The following is a 16,096-nucleotide window of genomic DNA, read 5'->3' as shown; positions in this document are numbered from 1 at the left end:
CATTCTTGATGCTGCTCCTTGTCCCCTCCAAAGGCTTGGCAGCTGCCCAGGCCCTGCTTTGTGTGCCAGTTCTGGGCTGGATCCCTGCTCAGCTCCTCTGTGTGGCCCTCCTGCCCCAGCATGGTGATGGTGGGGGCACTGTGGGTGCTTGCAAATCAGGAGAGCCTGGCTCTTCTCTGCTCTGGCTCCAGAGGTTCCCCAGGCACCGGTCTCAGCTGCTGTTCCAAGGGGCTCTTGGATGACTGTCCCTGTCTCCCCCCAGGACTTCCACTACCGCCCCAGAGGCAGTGACACCTGCCTGCCATGCGACTGCTACCCCGTGGGCTCCACCTCCCGCTCCTGTGACAGGGAGACAGGCCGGTGCCACTGCCGTCCTGGGGTCATCGGCCGCCAGTGCAACAGCTGTGACAGCCCTTTTGCTGAGGTGACACCCAGCGGCTGTGAGGGTGAGTGTGGGCACAGTGGGGAGCTGGTGCTGTGGGGCTCAGTGTCAGTGGCTTCCCCCTGTGACCAGCCCCTCGGGCTGCCTGTCTCCACAGTGCTCTATGACGGCTGCCCCAAAAGCCTGAAGGCAGGTGTGTGGTGGCCTCAGACCAAGTTTGGCTTCTCAGCTGCAGTGCTGTGTCCCAGAGGCTCCTTGGGTGAGTGATGGACACAATGGGGAGGGGAGGGGGCAGCCTGGCTGTCCTGCCAGGGGCTGTGGCAGCCCCAGTGATATCACTCTGTTCTTGTGATATTATTTAGCTCATTTAGCTGGACTTGAGGTCTGGGAGAAGGAAGTTGGTGGAGAAAATGCCACAGCCTGGGGGAGAGCAGAGGGGGCTGGACATGGGGCTGAGGCTGGGTAAAAGCTGTGAGGTCTAGGCACATCACCCAGCCCTGAGGCTGTGCTGTTCCCTCAGCCTCGATTCCCACCTTGTTCCTGCTGCTTTCTGGATTCAGTGGGCTTGAGGCCGAGGTCAGGCTTGGCACAGCAGCTCAGCAGCACAGTGCCTTTCTGCGGCTCCACCGGCCCCATCCCCATGTGCCCTGCAAGGGAAGCAGGTGAATGTTGGGTAGGAGGCAGCATCTGGAGCTGGAGGCGAAGCTGTCCTCGGTGACGGGGTGTCTGGGATGTAGGGCAGTGGGAGCCCCAGGGGACAATACAAACCCTGTCCTTCTCCAGCCGTTCGCCCCAGGAGGAGGCAGGTTCGGCTCCTAACTGTTGTCGCTTCTCTCCCCGGTTCTCTCGCCCTCCGTGCTCAGGCTTGAGGGGTGCAGGTAAGGTTGTTCCCGTCTCCTTCCCCCTGCACCACATGGCTTTCCCTTCCTGCTCCCTGCCTGACACCCTGCGCACCCCTGCACTTTCCCTTCTGCTTCTGGAGCTGCCAAGAGTCTTCCCAATGCTTTGCTTGGCCTTACTGCTCCTACACGCTCTTCCCTGCTCCCAGCACACTAACCAGCACAAACCCAGCTGCAGCCGCATGCAGCCTCTGCCGCCCACTGTCCTGAGCCTGCAGTGCTGGCTCTGGGTGAGCCCGTGCCCTGCTCCCTGGCTGGGATGGATGCTGGCTCTCCTGGGTGGTACCTGCTTGCTTAGGCTGGGAGGGGAAGGAGCTGGTGATGAGCAACGGTTGAATGGCCATGGGGTGGAGGAAGGGGGAAGTTTTTAGAGTGGGGGGCAGTAGGAGAGGGTCAGGAACTGATGGCAGGCGCAGCACAAGGTCCTGGTCCCTCTTCCCAGCTGGTGGGGGGAGGCACAGGGACCTGGGGGTCAGATCCTGAGCCGATCTCTGTTCTGTCCAAGAGGAAGGCCAGCAGTGTGAAGATTTCCTTGTCCTCCCTGCTCCCAGCTGCAGTGCCACTGGTCCCTGTGCTTCTGCAGCTGGGGGAAAGGTGGCTGGGAGGACAGCTAGGAGGTGGAGGTGGTGAGAGGGACACGTTTATTACTGGGGCTTTTCTGAGCAGCAACTGGAGTCTCCTCCAGGCTCCCTCTCCCTGCCCTGGCCATGCTGTTGCCCTCTCCCAGCCATGGGCACTCAGGTGGGCTCCTGTGCCCTGGTGCTCTCCCCAGGAAGACCTCCTCCACAGTCCTGCTGGGTACACTGGGGTTGCCTGTTTCCTCTTGTGTAAAGTGTTTGTAGCGGCCCAGAACACTGCTCTCTGTGTTGGCTTTAGCAGGGGTTTTGGTGATGTTGAACAGCTGATCCCACTCAGTGCTGGTGACTCCATTGCTGTGCAGTAGTCCTTGGGCCCCAGCCAAGGGTTGGAGTCTGTCACTGGATATTGAACCCACAGTGCTGGATCCTCCACACTGGGGTCCTCCATCCCACTGCTCCATCCCCATCAACTGCAGGGGCTCATCTCTGGGGCAGGTTTGCCAGCCCACAGCACGGCTATTGTGCTCCTGGAGTGACTTTGCCCTGTAGAGAGAGCAGGACCTCAGCAACCATTCAGGCTGTCAGCCAGGGGATGCCTAGAGCTGCATGGGCTTCTGTAGCTTGGGGTGAGATGTGCCCTGAGGACACAGTCACATGCCGTGGAGCTTCTCCAGCCTGAGTCCTGCCAAGTCACTTAGTCCTTTTTGCAATTCTGTGTGATGGCACCTGGTGTGATGCAGCCCCACAGCACACAGAGGAATCCAGCTCCTGGAGGGAGCGGACAGCAGCAGCTGCAGGTTTTACAGACCAAGGATAGAATGAATTGCACACTTGCAGGACAATGGCCCTGGGGTGTTATAGGCGCTCCCCATCACTTGCCAGTGCTGTTCTTTGGGATTAGCTGCTGCAGAGGGTCCCTGCTGGGGATGTGTATCCTGTGCTGAATTTCCAACATGCCCTTCCTTCTTGCTTCAGGTGCAGCTGTCAGACACTGTGATGAGGAAAAGGGCTGGCTGGAGCCAGATCTCTTCAACTGCACTTCACCTGCCTTCAAGGAACTGTCTGTGCTGGTAATCCTCTTGGCTCTGCAGCCCTGACAGAGCATGGGCCCTCTGACAAGGGCTCACAGCCAGATTTCAAAGCACTCAGCTCTCCAGGAGTGCCTGGAGTATGAGAGGGACTTGCCACAGTGCTCAGCACCTTTTTTTTTCTCATCTCCTGCCCCCAAACCCATCCTGTGGGAGCACTGGTCTGAGCTTAAGTTCACTTGGCTTTGTCTAATCTGAGTGTCCCCATCAGAAATTACCTGTGTCCTGCCACAGCATTTGAGAGGAAAATAAATAACCCTGAGCTGGGCTGAGTGGTTTGAAGCTGATGGGATGTCTGCTCCATAGAAGCTCTGTAGCCCCCAGATTCTGTCAGTGACAAATCCCTTTGACATTTCCAGGCAAGTGTCTTCAATACTTGCATCTCACCTGGGCTGAATTGAAACAGAAGCCAGGAGAGTTTCCAGGGAAGTATCGCCAGGCCCTTGCCCTGTCCTTTCATCTTGGCCTCTGCTGTGTGTGGCACTGGGTTAGCTGGGCCAGTGCAGCTCCTGGTGTGTTGCTGGAGACTGCCAGAAGTGCTCCCTGTTCTAGTGACCACGACTGTGACTGTCAGTGGCTTGTGCCATGGCTTCAGAAATAATCTCTGTGTCCAGTGGGACCCGCAGCATCCCAGTTTCCCAGTAAGGAACCTGCTTAATTATTTAATCCCCTCTTTTCTCACCCCTGGCAGCTGGAGGGCTTGGAGAGGAACAAGACTGAGCTCAACACAATTGAAGCCAAGAAGCTGGCCCACCGGCTCCGGGCTGTGACAGACCACATGGACCACTACTTTGGCAATGACGTGCACATCGCCTTCCGCCTGCTGTCCCGCCTCATGGCCTTCGAGAGCCAGCAGCGTGGCTTCGGCCTGACAGCCACACAGGACGCCCACTTCAATGAGGTGAGTCCTTCCCCCAGATCAGCAACTTCTGATGCTGCTTCTCCTATCGGCCACCGTGAGCCTGTGTTTCTGAGGGCATTGAAGATGTGGTGAGACCCCATCAGGAGCACGGGGCTCCCCAGTGCCACACAGGCAGTGGCCCACAAAAGCGAGGTCACAGGCATGGTCAGGACTAGAGCACTAGCTGGTTGAGGAGAGGCTGAGACCTGGGTCCGCTCAGCCTGGGAAGGCAAAGGGAGGTCTTATTGCTGCCTGCAAGTCCCTCATGGCAGGAGTGCCTGGAAGATGTCTCTGTAGGGCACTGGTTGATGAGCGATGAGGGTGGAGGCCCATTGTAACAGAAGGTACCTCTCTACCCCAAGCCCTTGTGCAGCAAGTTGGGCAGAGAGTACAGTGCTGCAGTCTAGGGGTGGCCAGAAAGGTCCCAAAGGCAGTGCTTCCTCACCCCCTACCCCCATGTCTCTCCTGTGCAGAACCTGCTGCGCGCAGGCAGCTCCGTGCTGGCACCTGAGAACCGGGAGCACTGGGCCATGCTGCCACACGGAGAGCACGGCAGTGCCAGCCTCATGGAGCAGCTGCGGGACTACTCAGGCACCTTGGCCAGCAACATGAAACTCACCTACCTCAATCCCGTTGGTGTCGTCACCCCCAACATCAGTGAGTAGGAGCTGGCTGGGGCTAGGGCTGGTTGGGATGGTGCAGAGACACTCCTTCATTACACCTGCTTCCCTTTTTATCTCACTGCATCTCAGGGAGGGTGCTGATAATGTCCTTGGTGGCTCTCTTAAATGTGGGGAGGTGTTCATGAGAGATTTCCAGGGCCCATCCCTGCCTGGACTAGCTGACATGCCACCAAAAGCAGCAGAGCCAGGAGTGTGCTGCCCACTCCCAGTTACTTCCCAGTCTAGAGTGAAAAAGCAGCTGATCTTGGTGGCTGAAGTAGTCTGCCCTATAGCAGAGCATGGATCTGGGCTGGGAAGGAGCACTGTGGGTGCTGAGATTTGTGTCATGTGTCATGCCCAAACACAGGACATAGCCACAATCCAGCCTGTGGCTCGTGTGGTCCTTTTGCCAGCGACTTGAAACCTGAGGTGCCCTGGAGCGTGATTCTCTCCAGGTGGCCATTCTAGATCTGACTTCACTCTCTTGCTCCTCTGCAGTGCTGAGCATCGATCGCATGGAGAACCACTCCCATATCCGCCGGCGCTACCCTCGCTACCACAGCAGCCTCTTCCGGGGCCAGCCCGCCTGGGACCCCCACACCCACGTTGTGCTGCCACTGTCCGTGCTGAGCCCGCCGAAAGCTGAAGGTGAGCATGTGAGCATCACTCAAGGAACAGCTTGGGTGGGTATGGCTGGGAGGAAGGATGTACGATCACGGAATGGTTCTGGTTGGAAGGGACCTTTAAAGGCCATCTAGTTTGCAGGTATACCCTGCTGAGACCTGGCTCTTGTCAGGGGTCCACAAGTCACCCCTGATAGCCTGAGCTTCTGGCTTCACCACATCCCAAAGGCTCCTGATGGCCTTGCAAGTTGTCTTCGGAGCAGCACGTGTGTATATGTGTTCTCACCACCCCCTTGTGTGCCTCAGCTGCCCCTACAGCAATGCCCACACTGGCTGGGGGCGAAGGGAACTACACTGTGGAGAGCTCCTCCCCAAGGCAGGCGCTGCCAGAGCCTGAGCCCACTCTCACTGTGGTCATTCTCATCATGTACCGCACCCTCGGGGGGCTGCTGCCTGCACGCTACCAGGTGGATCGTCGCAGTGTCAGGTACGTCCCCTCCCTGTTGCTCCCACAAGCACTCGTGGAGAGGGGCTGGCTGGACTCTCTTCTGTTCCCTCCAGCAATTGCCAAGAGTGCCTGCAATGGTGTGGGTTTGGTTCTCAGCCAGGCAGTCCCACAGTGCTCTGCCTGTTCCCCACCCTGGTGTTGCTCTGTCCCATGTTTCCCAGCCCCTTGGTGTGGACCTGTGCACAGCCTGTGCAGACCTGTTCCTTGTGAGATGTCAGGACAGGATGTCTGGGAAGTCCCCAAGGGTCTGTGGATGCCATGCACAGTGATGGTAGAGCTCTGTTGCTCCTTGCAGGCTCCCCAAGAATCCTGTGATGAACTCCCCCATCGTGAGTGTGTCTGTATTCAGCAATCACACCTTCCTGCAAGGGCCCCTGGACACCCCTCTTGTGCTGGAATTTTACCTGCTGGAGACAGCCAACAGGAGTAAACCTCTCTGTGTGCAGTGGAACCACTCCAACCCGTGAGTCGAGCATGGCTGGGCAGCTCTCTTTGAGCTGCTTTCCCCAGACACCTCCTCATTCCCCAGGTTTCCTTGGTTGTAACAGTCCATGTACCTGGGCAGCACTGGGATGTGGGGGATTTCCACTCTCTCCTGGTGGGGTTCCCTGCTGGGAGGGCACAGCAGAGTCATAGAATTATTTAGGTTGGAAAAGCCCTCTAAGACCATTGAGTCCAACTGTTAACCCTACACTCTTCAGCCCACCACTAACCCATGTCCCTGAGTGCCACATCCACACTCTGGCTCCAGTAGTTAAGCTGTAGGAGTGCAGTTGTATCTGCTGGCAGAAGAGCCTTGCCAGTCACCCATCTTCTCTGCAGTTCCTCCCCCACACACCACACTCATCTGTCTTCTCTCCTAAGTGCACTCTGCTTTTTGGTGGCTGCAGGACCAACCCCTCTGGCTTCTGGACAGCCAGGGACTGTGAGCTTGTGTACCGAAACACCACGCACGTCCACTGCCAGTGCTCCCAGTTTGGCACCTTTGGGGTTTTGATGGACAGCTCGCACCGAGAGGTAAACTCTGCCCGTGGGGCTGTGGGCAGTGGTGGAGACTGTTAAATAATAATAAACAGGCACAGGCAGAAAATTTCTTGTGGGCATAATTAGAGTTTGAGAACTCTGCAAGCATCCTGTGTCTTCCCCTAACACCACTGTTTGCTTTTGGTTCTCTGCTGCTTCAGCAACTGGAAGGTGACCTGGAGACATTGGCAATTGTCACCTATTCCTTGGTGTCTCTCTCCTTGGTGTCTCTGCTGTTGACCTTCTCCTTCCTGACCTGCCTCAAAGGCCTCAAGTCCAACACCCGTGGCATCCACTCCAACATATCAGTCACCCTCTTCTTCTCTGAGCTGCTCTTTCTCCTGGGGATCAACCGCACTGAGAACCAGGTCTGTGGTTTAACCAGCACGCCCATGGGGTGAGGGTGAGGTGTGGATGATGCCATTAGCATTGGCACAGTGGCACCATCTCTGAGTGGCTTCTGTCTCCCCAGTTTCTTTGCACTGTGATTGCCATCCTCCTCCACTGCTTCTTCCTCTCCACCTTCGCCTGGCTCTTCGTCCAGGGCCTCCACATCTACCGCATGCAGACCGAAGCCCGCAACGTCAACTTCGGGGCCATGCGTTTCTACTATGCCATCGGCTGGGGAGTGCCTGCCATCATCACTGGTAAGAGCTGCTTGTCCTACAGCCGTGCCAAAACCATTTGTGCTGGTTCTCAGCAGCCTCCTGACCACCTGGTATTGCCCAGCTCACCCAGTGTGGAGAGCTGAAGGTGGGTTTGCCATGGACAGCAGTGCTGTCAGCAAGCAGTGCTGGGGTGGTCAGCTGGGGACCATGTATCAAGGGCTGTTTTCTTGCCTCCTGGGGAGAAGTAATTTCTCAGCACACCTCCCCATGGCTTATCCCAGGACTTGTAGCTGAGGTCTCCTGCTTTCCTAAGCCTGCATGCTTGGGTGACCTGTTGCTGGCAGTGAGTGCCTGCTGGGCTGGGCTGTATCAGGGATACCTGGGGAAAAGGAAATAAAGACCCTTGGTGCTGGGGTTCGCAGTCCTGGCTCTTTCCCTGTGGTGGGGAAGCCTGTGCACAGGGCAAGGAGCAGGGAGAGAGCCTCTTCACTGCCTTCGGTGCTGCAATGGGATTGATATGGCTCGGACAAGTCCAAGGCTGCTGGGTCTGGACCTGATCTCTCCCTTCCTCTTGCAGGGCTGGCTGTTGGCCTGGATCCTGAGGGCTATGGGAACCCTGATTTCTGCTGGATTTCCATTCATGATAAGCTGGTCTGGAGCTTTGCAGGCCCCATTACTGTCGTCATTGTGGTAAAACCCTGTCCTGTTTCACCCACAACCCTCTCCTGCCTCCCTTCTCCGCACCATGGGCACTTGCTCCTCCTTGGCTGCCCACTGCCTGCCCCATTCTATGTACCCACCCCTCCCTCAGTTAGAGGCCTTCTTTTTGTCCCTCCTCACTCCAGTCAAATCTGGGGGAGGCCATGGCTCGGGCATGAAGGGGAAAGGAGGGGATGTTTGCGTGGGCCTGGTGGACCTGGAGTCTGCCCATGTTCTGCACTGGGGAAGTCAGGTCAGAGCCAGCCCTTGGCACAGCTTCTAATCGGTGCCAACGCTTTCAGATGAATGGGGTCATGTTCCTGCTTGTGGCCAAGATGTCCTGTTCCCCAGGCCAAAAGGAGACCAAGAAGAAATCGGTTCTGTGAGTATTAGTGGCCAAACTCCCAGCAGAGCTCTGACAGCTCGTGGTTTTTAGCATTTTCAGTGACCATCCTCCTTCTTCCACCATCACAGAGGGCCCCTCTGTGCATCAGTGTCAGCCTCGCAGCCACTCTCCTCTCCCACACCTGCCAGCCACATTAACCCTTCCTAAATTTTATCCTTTCCTCTTGTTCCTACGTCCTCATCTCCACACTGACCCACCAACTGGTCCTCCTTCACCACCTGCCCTCACAGCCACCCCATGTGTCTGCTTGGATTCAACACTTCATCCTTGTCAGCTACCAGCACCTGCTTCTTCCTCTCCTGCATGCTCCTGAGGACCTTTTCCCACTCCCTTCTGAGCCAGCCCTGGAACATGGTTCAGCTTTCTGTGGCTCCAAATGACCTGTGTTTGCCATGTGTGATCCAGAAGGGAAGGCCTGGGAGTTGGCAGGAGCTGGACCGCTTTGCAGGGATGTCCCCACAGTGCTGGGAATGACAGGGAGGGCTGGAGAGGATCGCTTTCCCCTCTGGATCTCTGTCTGTGAGCACTAGACTGTAGATTAACAGTACGCACTAACCTCTTGGTGTGTGTCTGTGTGCCTGTCTGTCTGTCTGTCTCTCTCTCTCCAGCATGACGTTACGGAGCTCCTTTGTTCTGCTTCTAGTTATTAGCACTACCTGGCTCTTTGGCCTCTTGGCTGTCAACAACAGTGTCCTGGCTTTCCACTACCTCTACACTGTCCTCTGCAGCCTCCAGGTAACTGCCCAGCCTCTGCTGGGGAGGGCGTGGGTCAGCCCAGGAGAGCATCCCTGTGGTCCCCACAGCCATCTGTGGAGAGTGGGTGGCCTGCGCTGAGCTCTCAGCATCTTGCTGTGCTCCTTGTCCCTTCTGCTGTCACCACTGTGACGCTGTGACTGGCAGTGAGTGACTCCTGCCAGTCCTTGCTGCTGTGCCTCTGGTGAGTAGGAGGTGGCTGCAAGGTGTTTGGTTCAGAGGTGACATCCAAGGGATAGCAAGGCCCATCTTTGGAGGGAAGGTACCTCCATGCTCTCAGAGGGCAGAGCAAGAGGACATCGTGCAGCAGAAGTGTTGGACACCCAAAATCAGACCCGCGGCAGCACCTTGCCAACCTCCTGCTACCACTGTGGCTGGTGTTGCTGCAGGGGACCCTGCCATCTGCTCCTTGGCTACTGCCAGCCAGGAGGACACCCCACCCTTTCCTCTCTCACCCATGGCCACCATGGGTGGTACCTCCGATCAACTTTGGGGCGTCTTTGGTGCATCCCAGTCCTGGTGGCCACCAGAGCCAATGTGCTGGGCTCCTGAGGAGCCAGGGATTGTCCCTCCACTGGTGCTGTGGGCAAGCAGGTCAACTGGCAATGAGGGGCTGTCTCTCAGGGCATCTCTCCCCACAGGGCCTGGCTGTGCTGGTTCTGTTCTGTGTGCTAAATGAGGAGGTGTGGGAGGCCTGGAAGCTGGCCTGCCTCGGCAAGAAAGGGCAGAGCGAGGAGGCCGTGAGGAGCGCACAGGTGGGCGAGAGCAGAGCAGCCCAGGGCTCTGGGGTCAGGCTGCATGTCTGGGACTGGAGCTGACAGGCATGTCCCCACTTCCCCATGGCAGCTGCCATAGCAACTCCTTAACATACCCTCTCCCTGCCCTTCCCAGGGCCCCAGTGCCTACAACAACACAGCGCTGTTTGAGGAGAGTGGGCTCATCCGCATCACCCTGGGGGCCTCCACAGTCTCCTCAGTGAGCAGCGTGCGCTCTGCCCGCACTCACTCCAGCCAGCGGGCGTACCTCAGGTAGGGAGCGGGGCTCTGGGGGGCCACAGTGCCCGGGCAAACAGAGGCTCCTGACCATTTGGGCCTCCTGTGTTTCAGAGACAACGTGACGGCACGTCAGGGCTCGGTCCTGGATCACAGCCTGTTGGCTCATGCTGGACCCACGGACATCGATGTGGCCATGTTCCACCGTGATGCTGGGGGAGGTAAGACTCAGCCCTGTGCCTGGATTTGGGGCCAACTCTGTGCATCCTAAATTAACTCCTGGCTTAAGGAAATTCTTCCCAGTGCAGGCTCTGGCTATATGGTTACACCCTCCACCCTATGCTCAGCTGTGACTTCCAAACACTGTGGATAGGAGGGAAAGGCAGCTACTGTGTCATTTAGCACAGCCTCCTCCTGGACAGATGGCAAAGGGCATAGCCAAGCCCCAAGGGGCTAGAGATGGAGAAAGCAAGAGAGGGAACATTGGCTGTTGCGGGATCTGTGGGAATACTGGGCTGTCCAGGACAGTACAGACATTTGACTCACTGGAGTGAGACCAGCAGGAGCCACCCTCACAGCTGGGGCATGGAGCAAACAAGCAGAGGCTGAGGGAGGTGGGTTTGCTCAGCCTGGAGGAGGAGGCAGAGGGGATCTTATGGCTGTTTGCAGCTACCTTACAGGAAGGTGCAGTGAGAGGGAGCCAGACTCCTTGTGGGTACCTGGTGATAGGGCCAGGGCAGCTGGCACAGGCTGCTGCTGAGGGAAAGGCAGTGAGGGGTAAGTCACTCTCATAAGTGTGGTCAGCTCTAGGGTATTGCCACCTTCCTGGCACTGCCACGAGAAGCCTCTCTCACTTTCATTCCAAACATCTCCCTGACACACACTGTGCTCCTGCAGACCAGGACTCGGACTCTGACAGTGACCTGTCTCTAGATGAAGAGCGCAGCCTCTCCATCCCGTCCTCGGAGAGCGAGGAGAATGTACGCCTGCGGGGCCGCTTCCAGCGCCAGTTCAAGCGGGCGGCACACAGCGAACGCCTCCTCACTAACCCTGCCAACACCACTCCCAAAGGCAAGTCCCAGGGCTTTGGCAGGGAAAGGGATGAGCTCAGGTCCCTGGGGGACAGGCCATGTCTTGTGATGGCTCAGTTGCTGCTCACGGAAATATTCTCTCCTTCTTCCCTGGGACCCGTTTTGCTGCATCCTTCAGATGTGGACGGCAATGACCTCATGTCATATTGGCCGGCTCTGGGCGAGTGTGAGGTTCACCCCTGCTCCCTGCAGAAGTGGGGCTCTGAGCGGAAGCTGGGATTTGACATCAACAAGGATGCAGCCAACAATAATCAGCCAGACCTGGCTTTGACCAGTGGGGATGAGAACTCCCTCACCCAGACCCAACGGCAGAGAAAAGGTAACAGCCTGGAGCAAGCGGGCAAGGGTGGCCTTGCCTGTGTCAGGATGACTTGGCCTGACAGCATCAGATCCATCTGGCTGTGTCCTTGGGGAGGTATGGCTTATCTCCCTGGTTTTCATGCTCTTTTTGCTTTTGTGCGAAGATTTGACTTCTCTTTCTGTCTGGTGCAGGGATTTTGAAGAACCGTCTCCAGTACCCACCGACTCTCCAGGGCCTGCCATCCGTTGGCAGGATGACCAACGAGCTGACGTGGTACAAGACCTCCACGCTGGGTCACAGGGCTGTCCCTGCTGCCTCCTACGGCAGGATTTACTCCGGAGCTGGCAGCCTGTCGCAGCCAGCCAGCCGGTACTCGTCACGGGAGCAGCTTGACATGCTGATGAGGAGACAGATGTCCCGGGAGCAGCTGAGCAGACACAACTCAGGAGAGTGCTTGGAAGCTGTGCCCAGTCGGCATGGGTCCAGGGAGGAGCTGGACACTATCCCCAGCAGGCATGGGTCTACTGAACACCTGGAAAGTATCCCAAGCAGACATGCATCTAGGGAAAACTTGGATCGACTCACTGCTAGGCCCAGTCAGAGAGATCATGGGAACACGTTGCCTCGGAGACAGGGCTCCAGAGACTGCCTTGACACTTTACCCTGCAGATTTGGTTCAAGAGAGCAGCTAGACTGTGGGCCAGTAAGAGAAGTCTCTAGAGAGTGGCTAAACACATTGCCAAGTAGGCAAGTGTCCAGAGACCGAATAGACATGTTACCAAGTCGAGATACTTCTCGAGAGCAATTGGATTTACTTTCTAGAAAACAGCCTTCAAGGGACCTGCTAGCATCAGCTAGACAAGCTTCAAGGGAGCAGCTGGACTTTCTATCCAGAAGATCTAATTCCAGAGAGCCTCTGGACACAGTGCCTAGCAGGCAGCCCTCACAGGACAACCTAGGGAGTCTCTCTCGGAGGCAGCTGTCTAGGGAAAGCCTAGAACCGCTGTCGAGGAGACACCCTTCTAGGGAGAACCTGGAGGCCATTCCCAGCCGACATCCTTCCACTGAACAGTTAGATATCCTTTCTTCTATCCTTGCTTCTTTTAACTCCTCCGTCCTGTCCTCAGTGCAATCTTCCAGCACGCCTTCAGGCCCCCAGACCACCGCCACCCCCTCTGCCTTGCAGACCTCAACACCCTCCGCAATGTGTCCCTCGACGCCTCGCTCTGCCACGTCCCACAGCATTTCGGAGCTGTCACCAGACTCAGAGTAAGTGTGTTCCTTCCTTCCTCAGCCAGCTCTTGTGCATTCCTCAGCTGATCTTATGCATTGTCCACCTGCTTGGCTTCTTCCCGAAAGGGGTTTGGTTTGGAGGGAGAGGGCTGTATAAGGGTGAGTCCCCAGGGTGAACGGCAGGTGTCTCCCGGTCCTGAACAGTGACTGGGCAGGGAGAAGCTTCAGGTATGACAGCTCTGGGTGTTTGCAGTGCAGCACGGGCAGGAACATCTGTGTATGTGAGTCTGCCCACTCTGCCAGAGACAATGCCCTTGCTTGTGGCCTGTGGGGATTTGGGGACAATGCTCTGTGCAGCCAGGCTGGCCTCATGGCTGGTCCCCTTGGTCAATGCTGGCTCTAAGTCCCAGTGAGTGGATGTATGCAAGGGCCAGGCTGGCTGGGGAGGAGGGAGCCCAAATCCTAGGGGAGCTCTGCCTGCTCCAACCATGTTTCTCCCCAGGGACCCTGTCCCATTCTGTCATTTCTTCCCCTTCAGCTCTGCTCCCTGCTGGTACTGCTGCTACCACACCCCACCCCACCTCATCCCTCCTTTCCTCTTCCCTGAACTCAGGGACTTGGATACAGTTGTTCCTGCCCTGACATGGGAGTGAGTCTCTGCCCTGTCCCCGTCTGGCCTAGCAGGGGAAGGATGCTGGAGCCCAGGGGAGATGCCATGTCTTAATGCTGTTTTTCTTTCCTCTGAGAAGAATAATGAGAAGCGAGGGCCATTCCTGAGGGGCCGAAATTGTCCAGAAGAGAGATGGAAGAAGCAGAGCCCTTCGCCAGGCACTGCCAGCTGAGGTTTGGTGTCCCCAGGGGGCAGGGGCCAGAACTGATGGTGGTCAGAGGCCCAAAACCAACCCTGCCTTCCCCTGCCCTGTGGGCTGAGGGGCCGGCAGTGCACACCACCCACTGCCAGGAGCCTCCAGGCTCTCAACTGCTGCTGTGCTCCCCATCACCTGCCCGGTGTGACAGGTAGTACTGGGCAAATCCAACCCGCTGGGGCTGAGCTCTTTCTCTGTGAGCTGTTTGTACATGGGGTGTGCCTGTGTGTGTGTGGAGGGTGGGCAGTGGCAGAGGGACAGAGATGGAGCCCAGGACGTGGGAGCAGGGGAGGGTTTTCTACCTTTTTGTATCTTTGTAATCAGAGAGAAAAGAAATTTCTATGGTTATTTTTACGGATGGTCTGTTCCCAGGACCTGGAGCATTTGTTTCACCAACAGCCCTTTACCACCTTCCCTGGGGTTATGAGGACCACAATCCCAGTGGACTGGAGAGACAGTGCCAGGCAGTCCTTAAGTCTTTGTTGGTACTGCTTTGCCCAAGCCCCATTGCAGGACAGCTGGCCCTGCTGCCCCCCACCCTCCCACTGTGCAGCTCCACATGTGTCTTGCCACCCTCCTCCTGCCTGGTGTCCCTCAACCCCATGCAGCCAGGCCTCCCTCTGCCCTCCCATGGAACCCTCCCCCTTGGGGCTGCCCCACCTCGGTGAGGGGCTGTGTGCCAGTGAGAGCACAAACGAATGGGGCAGCAAATTCAGGAGTAGGGACCTGCTGGGGAGGAGACAAGCTTTGCTGTGCAGCCCTGTCCTGTACCAGGATGGTCCCAATCTCATCAATACTGGTTACCTCTGTTCAGCAAGGGAGCACTGTTTTTACCCACTGGGTGTTGTGCTCTTTAACCTGGATGTTACAAAGCAAATCTCTGTTGGTTTGTAGGTCCAGGCAAGGAGCTGGATGACCCTTGTCCTGCTCAGCAGCAGGCTAGGCTATTCCCAGAGCCAGTGCTCCCTCTGCAGAGGATTAGCATCTGCAAGAGCATGATGTGGCTTCAGTCTCGGGGTCCAGCATTGCCCACAAAAGTTGTATCTAGCTGGATCCCTGGGAGCTCTGCATATATCTGCTATCCTCTGACTAACAGAGGACCCCAGATCAGAGTGGCCTGGATTTTGGGAGATGAACAGCACTTTGCCCTCTCTGGAAATTCAGGTTGCCCTGATGGTGTCTCTGCTCAGCCTGGGGCCTGGCCTGGGGCTCCTACTAGCCCTGCCATGAAGTAACACTCCTTTGTGCCTACCCCAGCCTCGGGTCAGGGCATTTGGCTCAGGGGGCTGGCATGCTCCCTCTCACCGGCCGAGCATGGTGCCTCTGCTCAGCCGCCCCGTGGTGCTCTTGGGGCTGTGTGACCGTATGCCCCTTACTGCCTTACTGCCACACTACCGTAGCATCTTACTGTAGCCCAGCCTGACATGTTTACAGAAGAGGACTTGTGCTGCTGTCCTCCAGGCCCCTGGGGAAACCAAGGCCTCTTGGCTACATCCCAGAGTCAGTGGGAAGAGCGCAGAGGGAACAGAAGGGCTGGTGACTGGGGGGGTGCCTTGGCCCCCCAGCACAGCCCTGGTGAGACAGGCTCACTGTTTTCCCAGGGATGAGGACAGCAGGGCCTGCTGACATGTTTACATGCCATTCGGAACCAGTGTGCAGAGGGAAAGCCTGCTGGCCCCACATGCTGGGAACAGCCAGGCCCCTCCATGCTGCCCATCTTTGCCTTTGGGAACAAGCTCGTTTACATGTTTCTCTCCGGCTGTGCAGCGCCGGCACCAGAGTCTTGGGATTCCCTACCTATGGTGCTGTAGGGCCCATGTTTCTGCCAAGTTGGGTATGGGGCTCTTAATGCTGGTGCCAAATGGAGAGCAAGTGACAAGTGCCAAAAAGAAGAGAGCAGCGGAGCTGGTGGCCGTCCCTGCAGACCTGGGCCGGTCAAGAAGCAGGAGTCTACTTCTTGCAGACCAGTCTTTGGCTTGGTCCCTGATTGTAGTGCTGTGACCTGGGCTCTGGGGAGCATCCTCCTTGGGTTTGGGTTTTTTCCTTTGCGGGGTTTGGTTGGGTTTTTTTTCCTCTCTTTGTCTCCCAATTCTGTTGGCAGGGAGCGGGGAGATGCCCGTGCCCCCTCTCTGGCTGTGTAAAAGTGTATCATGGAAGCGCCAGATTTGGAAATAAAAGTCTATAAAATGGTGCTGGCCTCTCTGCCATCTCTCCCTGTGCAGTGGATCCACGGATGGGGCAACGAGTGCAGCGCCTGGGCTTGAGCTGATGGTGGGAGGAGGCTTGGGTGGGAGCTCCCAGCCAGCTCGTAGGCTGAAGGGGAGTTGCCTGGAACAGAGTGAGGTGACCAGGGGACAGGGACTTCAGGTGCTGTCAGTTGCCTGAACTGGGCTGTGTCCAGGCCGGTTCACCCAGAGCTTGGATCAGCTGCAGTGGTGGCCAGTGGCCCCAGCGCTGCCAGCAGGGCTGTGGTGCCACAGTGG

General features: G+C 57.2%; 1 protein-coding gene across 1 annotated transcript in view; it reads left to right on the top strand.

Moving 5' to 3' along the window:
- The window catches only part of CELSR3 (cadherin EGF LAG seven-pass G-type receptor 3), a 31,687-nt gene extending 15,884 nt beyond the window's left edge, over positions 1-15,803 (top strand). Inside the window, exons 15-35 of the mRNA XM_017832440.1 lie at positions 263-446; positions 540-641; positions 2,835-2,929; positions 3,639-3,848; positions 4,322-4,505; positions 5,009-5,158; positions 5,440-5,620; positions 5,937-6,104; positions 6,532-6,658; positions 6,826-7,032; positions 7,137-7,311; positions 7,850-7,962; positions 8,274-8,353; positions 8,986-9,112; positions 9,772-9,885; positions 10,022-10,158; positions 10,237-10,343; positions 11,020-11,193; positions 11,332-11,532; positions 11,706-12,783; positions 13,497-15,803. Coding sequence (XP_017687929.1) covers positions 263-446; positions 540-641; positions 2,835-2,929; positions 3,639-3,848; positions 4,322-4,505; positions 5,009-5,158; positions 5,440-5,620; positions 5,937-6,104; positions 6,532-6,658; positions 6,826-7,032; positions 7,137-7,311; positions 7,850-7,962; positions 8,274-8,353; positions 8,986-9,112; positions 9,772-9,885; positions 10,022-10,158; positions 10,237-10,343; positions 11,020-11,193; positions 11,332-11,532; positions 11,706-12,783; positions 13,497-13,524 — 3,942 coding nt within the window. The 3' untranslated portion in view covers positions 13,525-15,803. The remainder of the gene's footprint in view (positions 1-262; positions 447-539; positions 642-2,834; positions 2,930-3,638; positions 3,849-4,321; positions 4,506-5,008; positions 5,159-5,439; positions 5,621-5,936; positions 6,105-6,531; positions 6,659-6,825; positions 7,033-7,136; positions 7,312-7,849; positions 7,963-8,273; positions 8,354-8,985; positions 9,113-9,771; positions 9,886-10,021; positions 10,159-10,236; positions 10,344-11,019; positions 11,194-11,331; positions 11,533-11,705; positions 12,784-13,496) is intronic.
- The last annotated feature ends 293 nt before the right edge of the window (positions 15,804-16,096 follow it).

Source organism: Lepidothrix coronata, unplaced genomic scaffold, assembly GCF_001604755.1.
Source record: "Lepidothrix coronata isolate B3197 unplaced genomic scaffold, Lepidothrix_coronata-1.0 Scaffold202, whole genome shotgun sequence".
NCBI classification, from domain to species: domain Eukaryota; kingdom Metazoa; phylum Chordata; class Aves; order Passeriformes; family Pipridae; genus Lepidothrix; species Lepidothrix coronata.
Note: the sequence above shows the minus strand (reverse complement) of the source record. Positions and strands in the feature narration are given on the sequence as shown.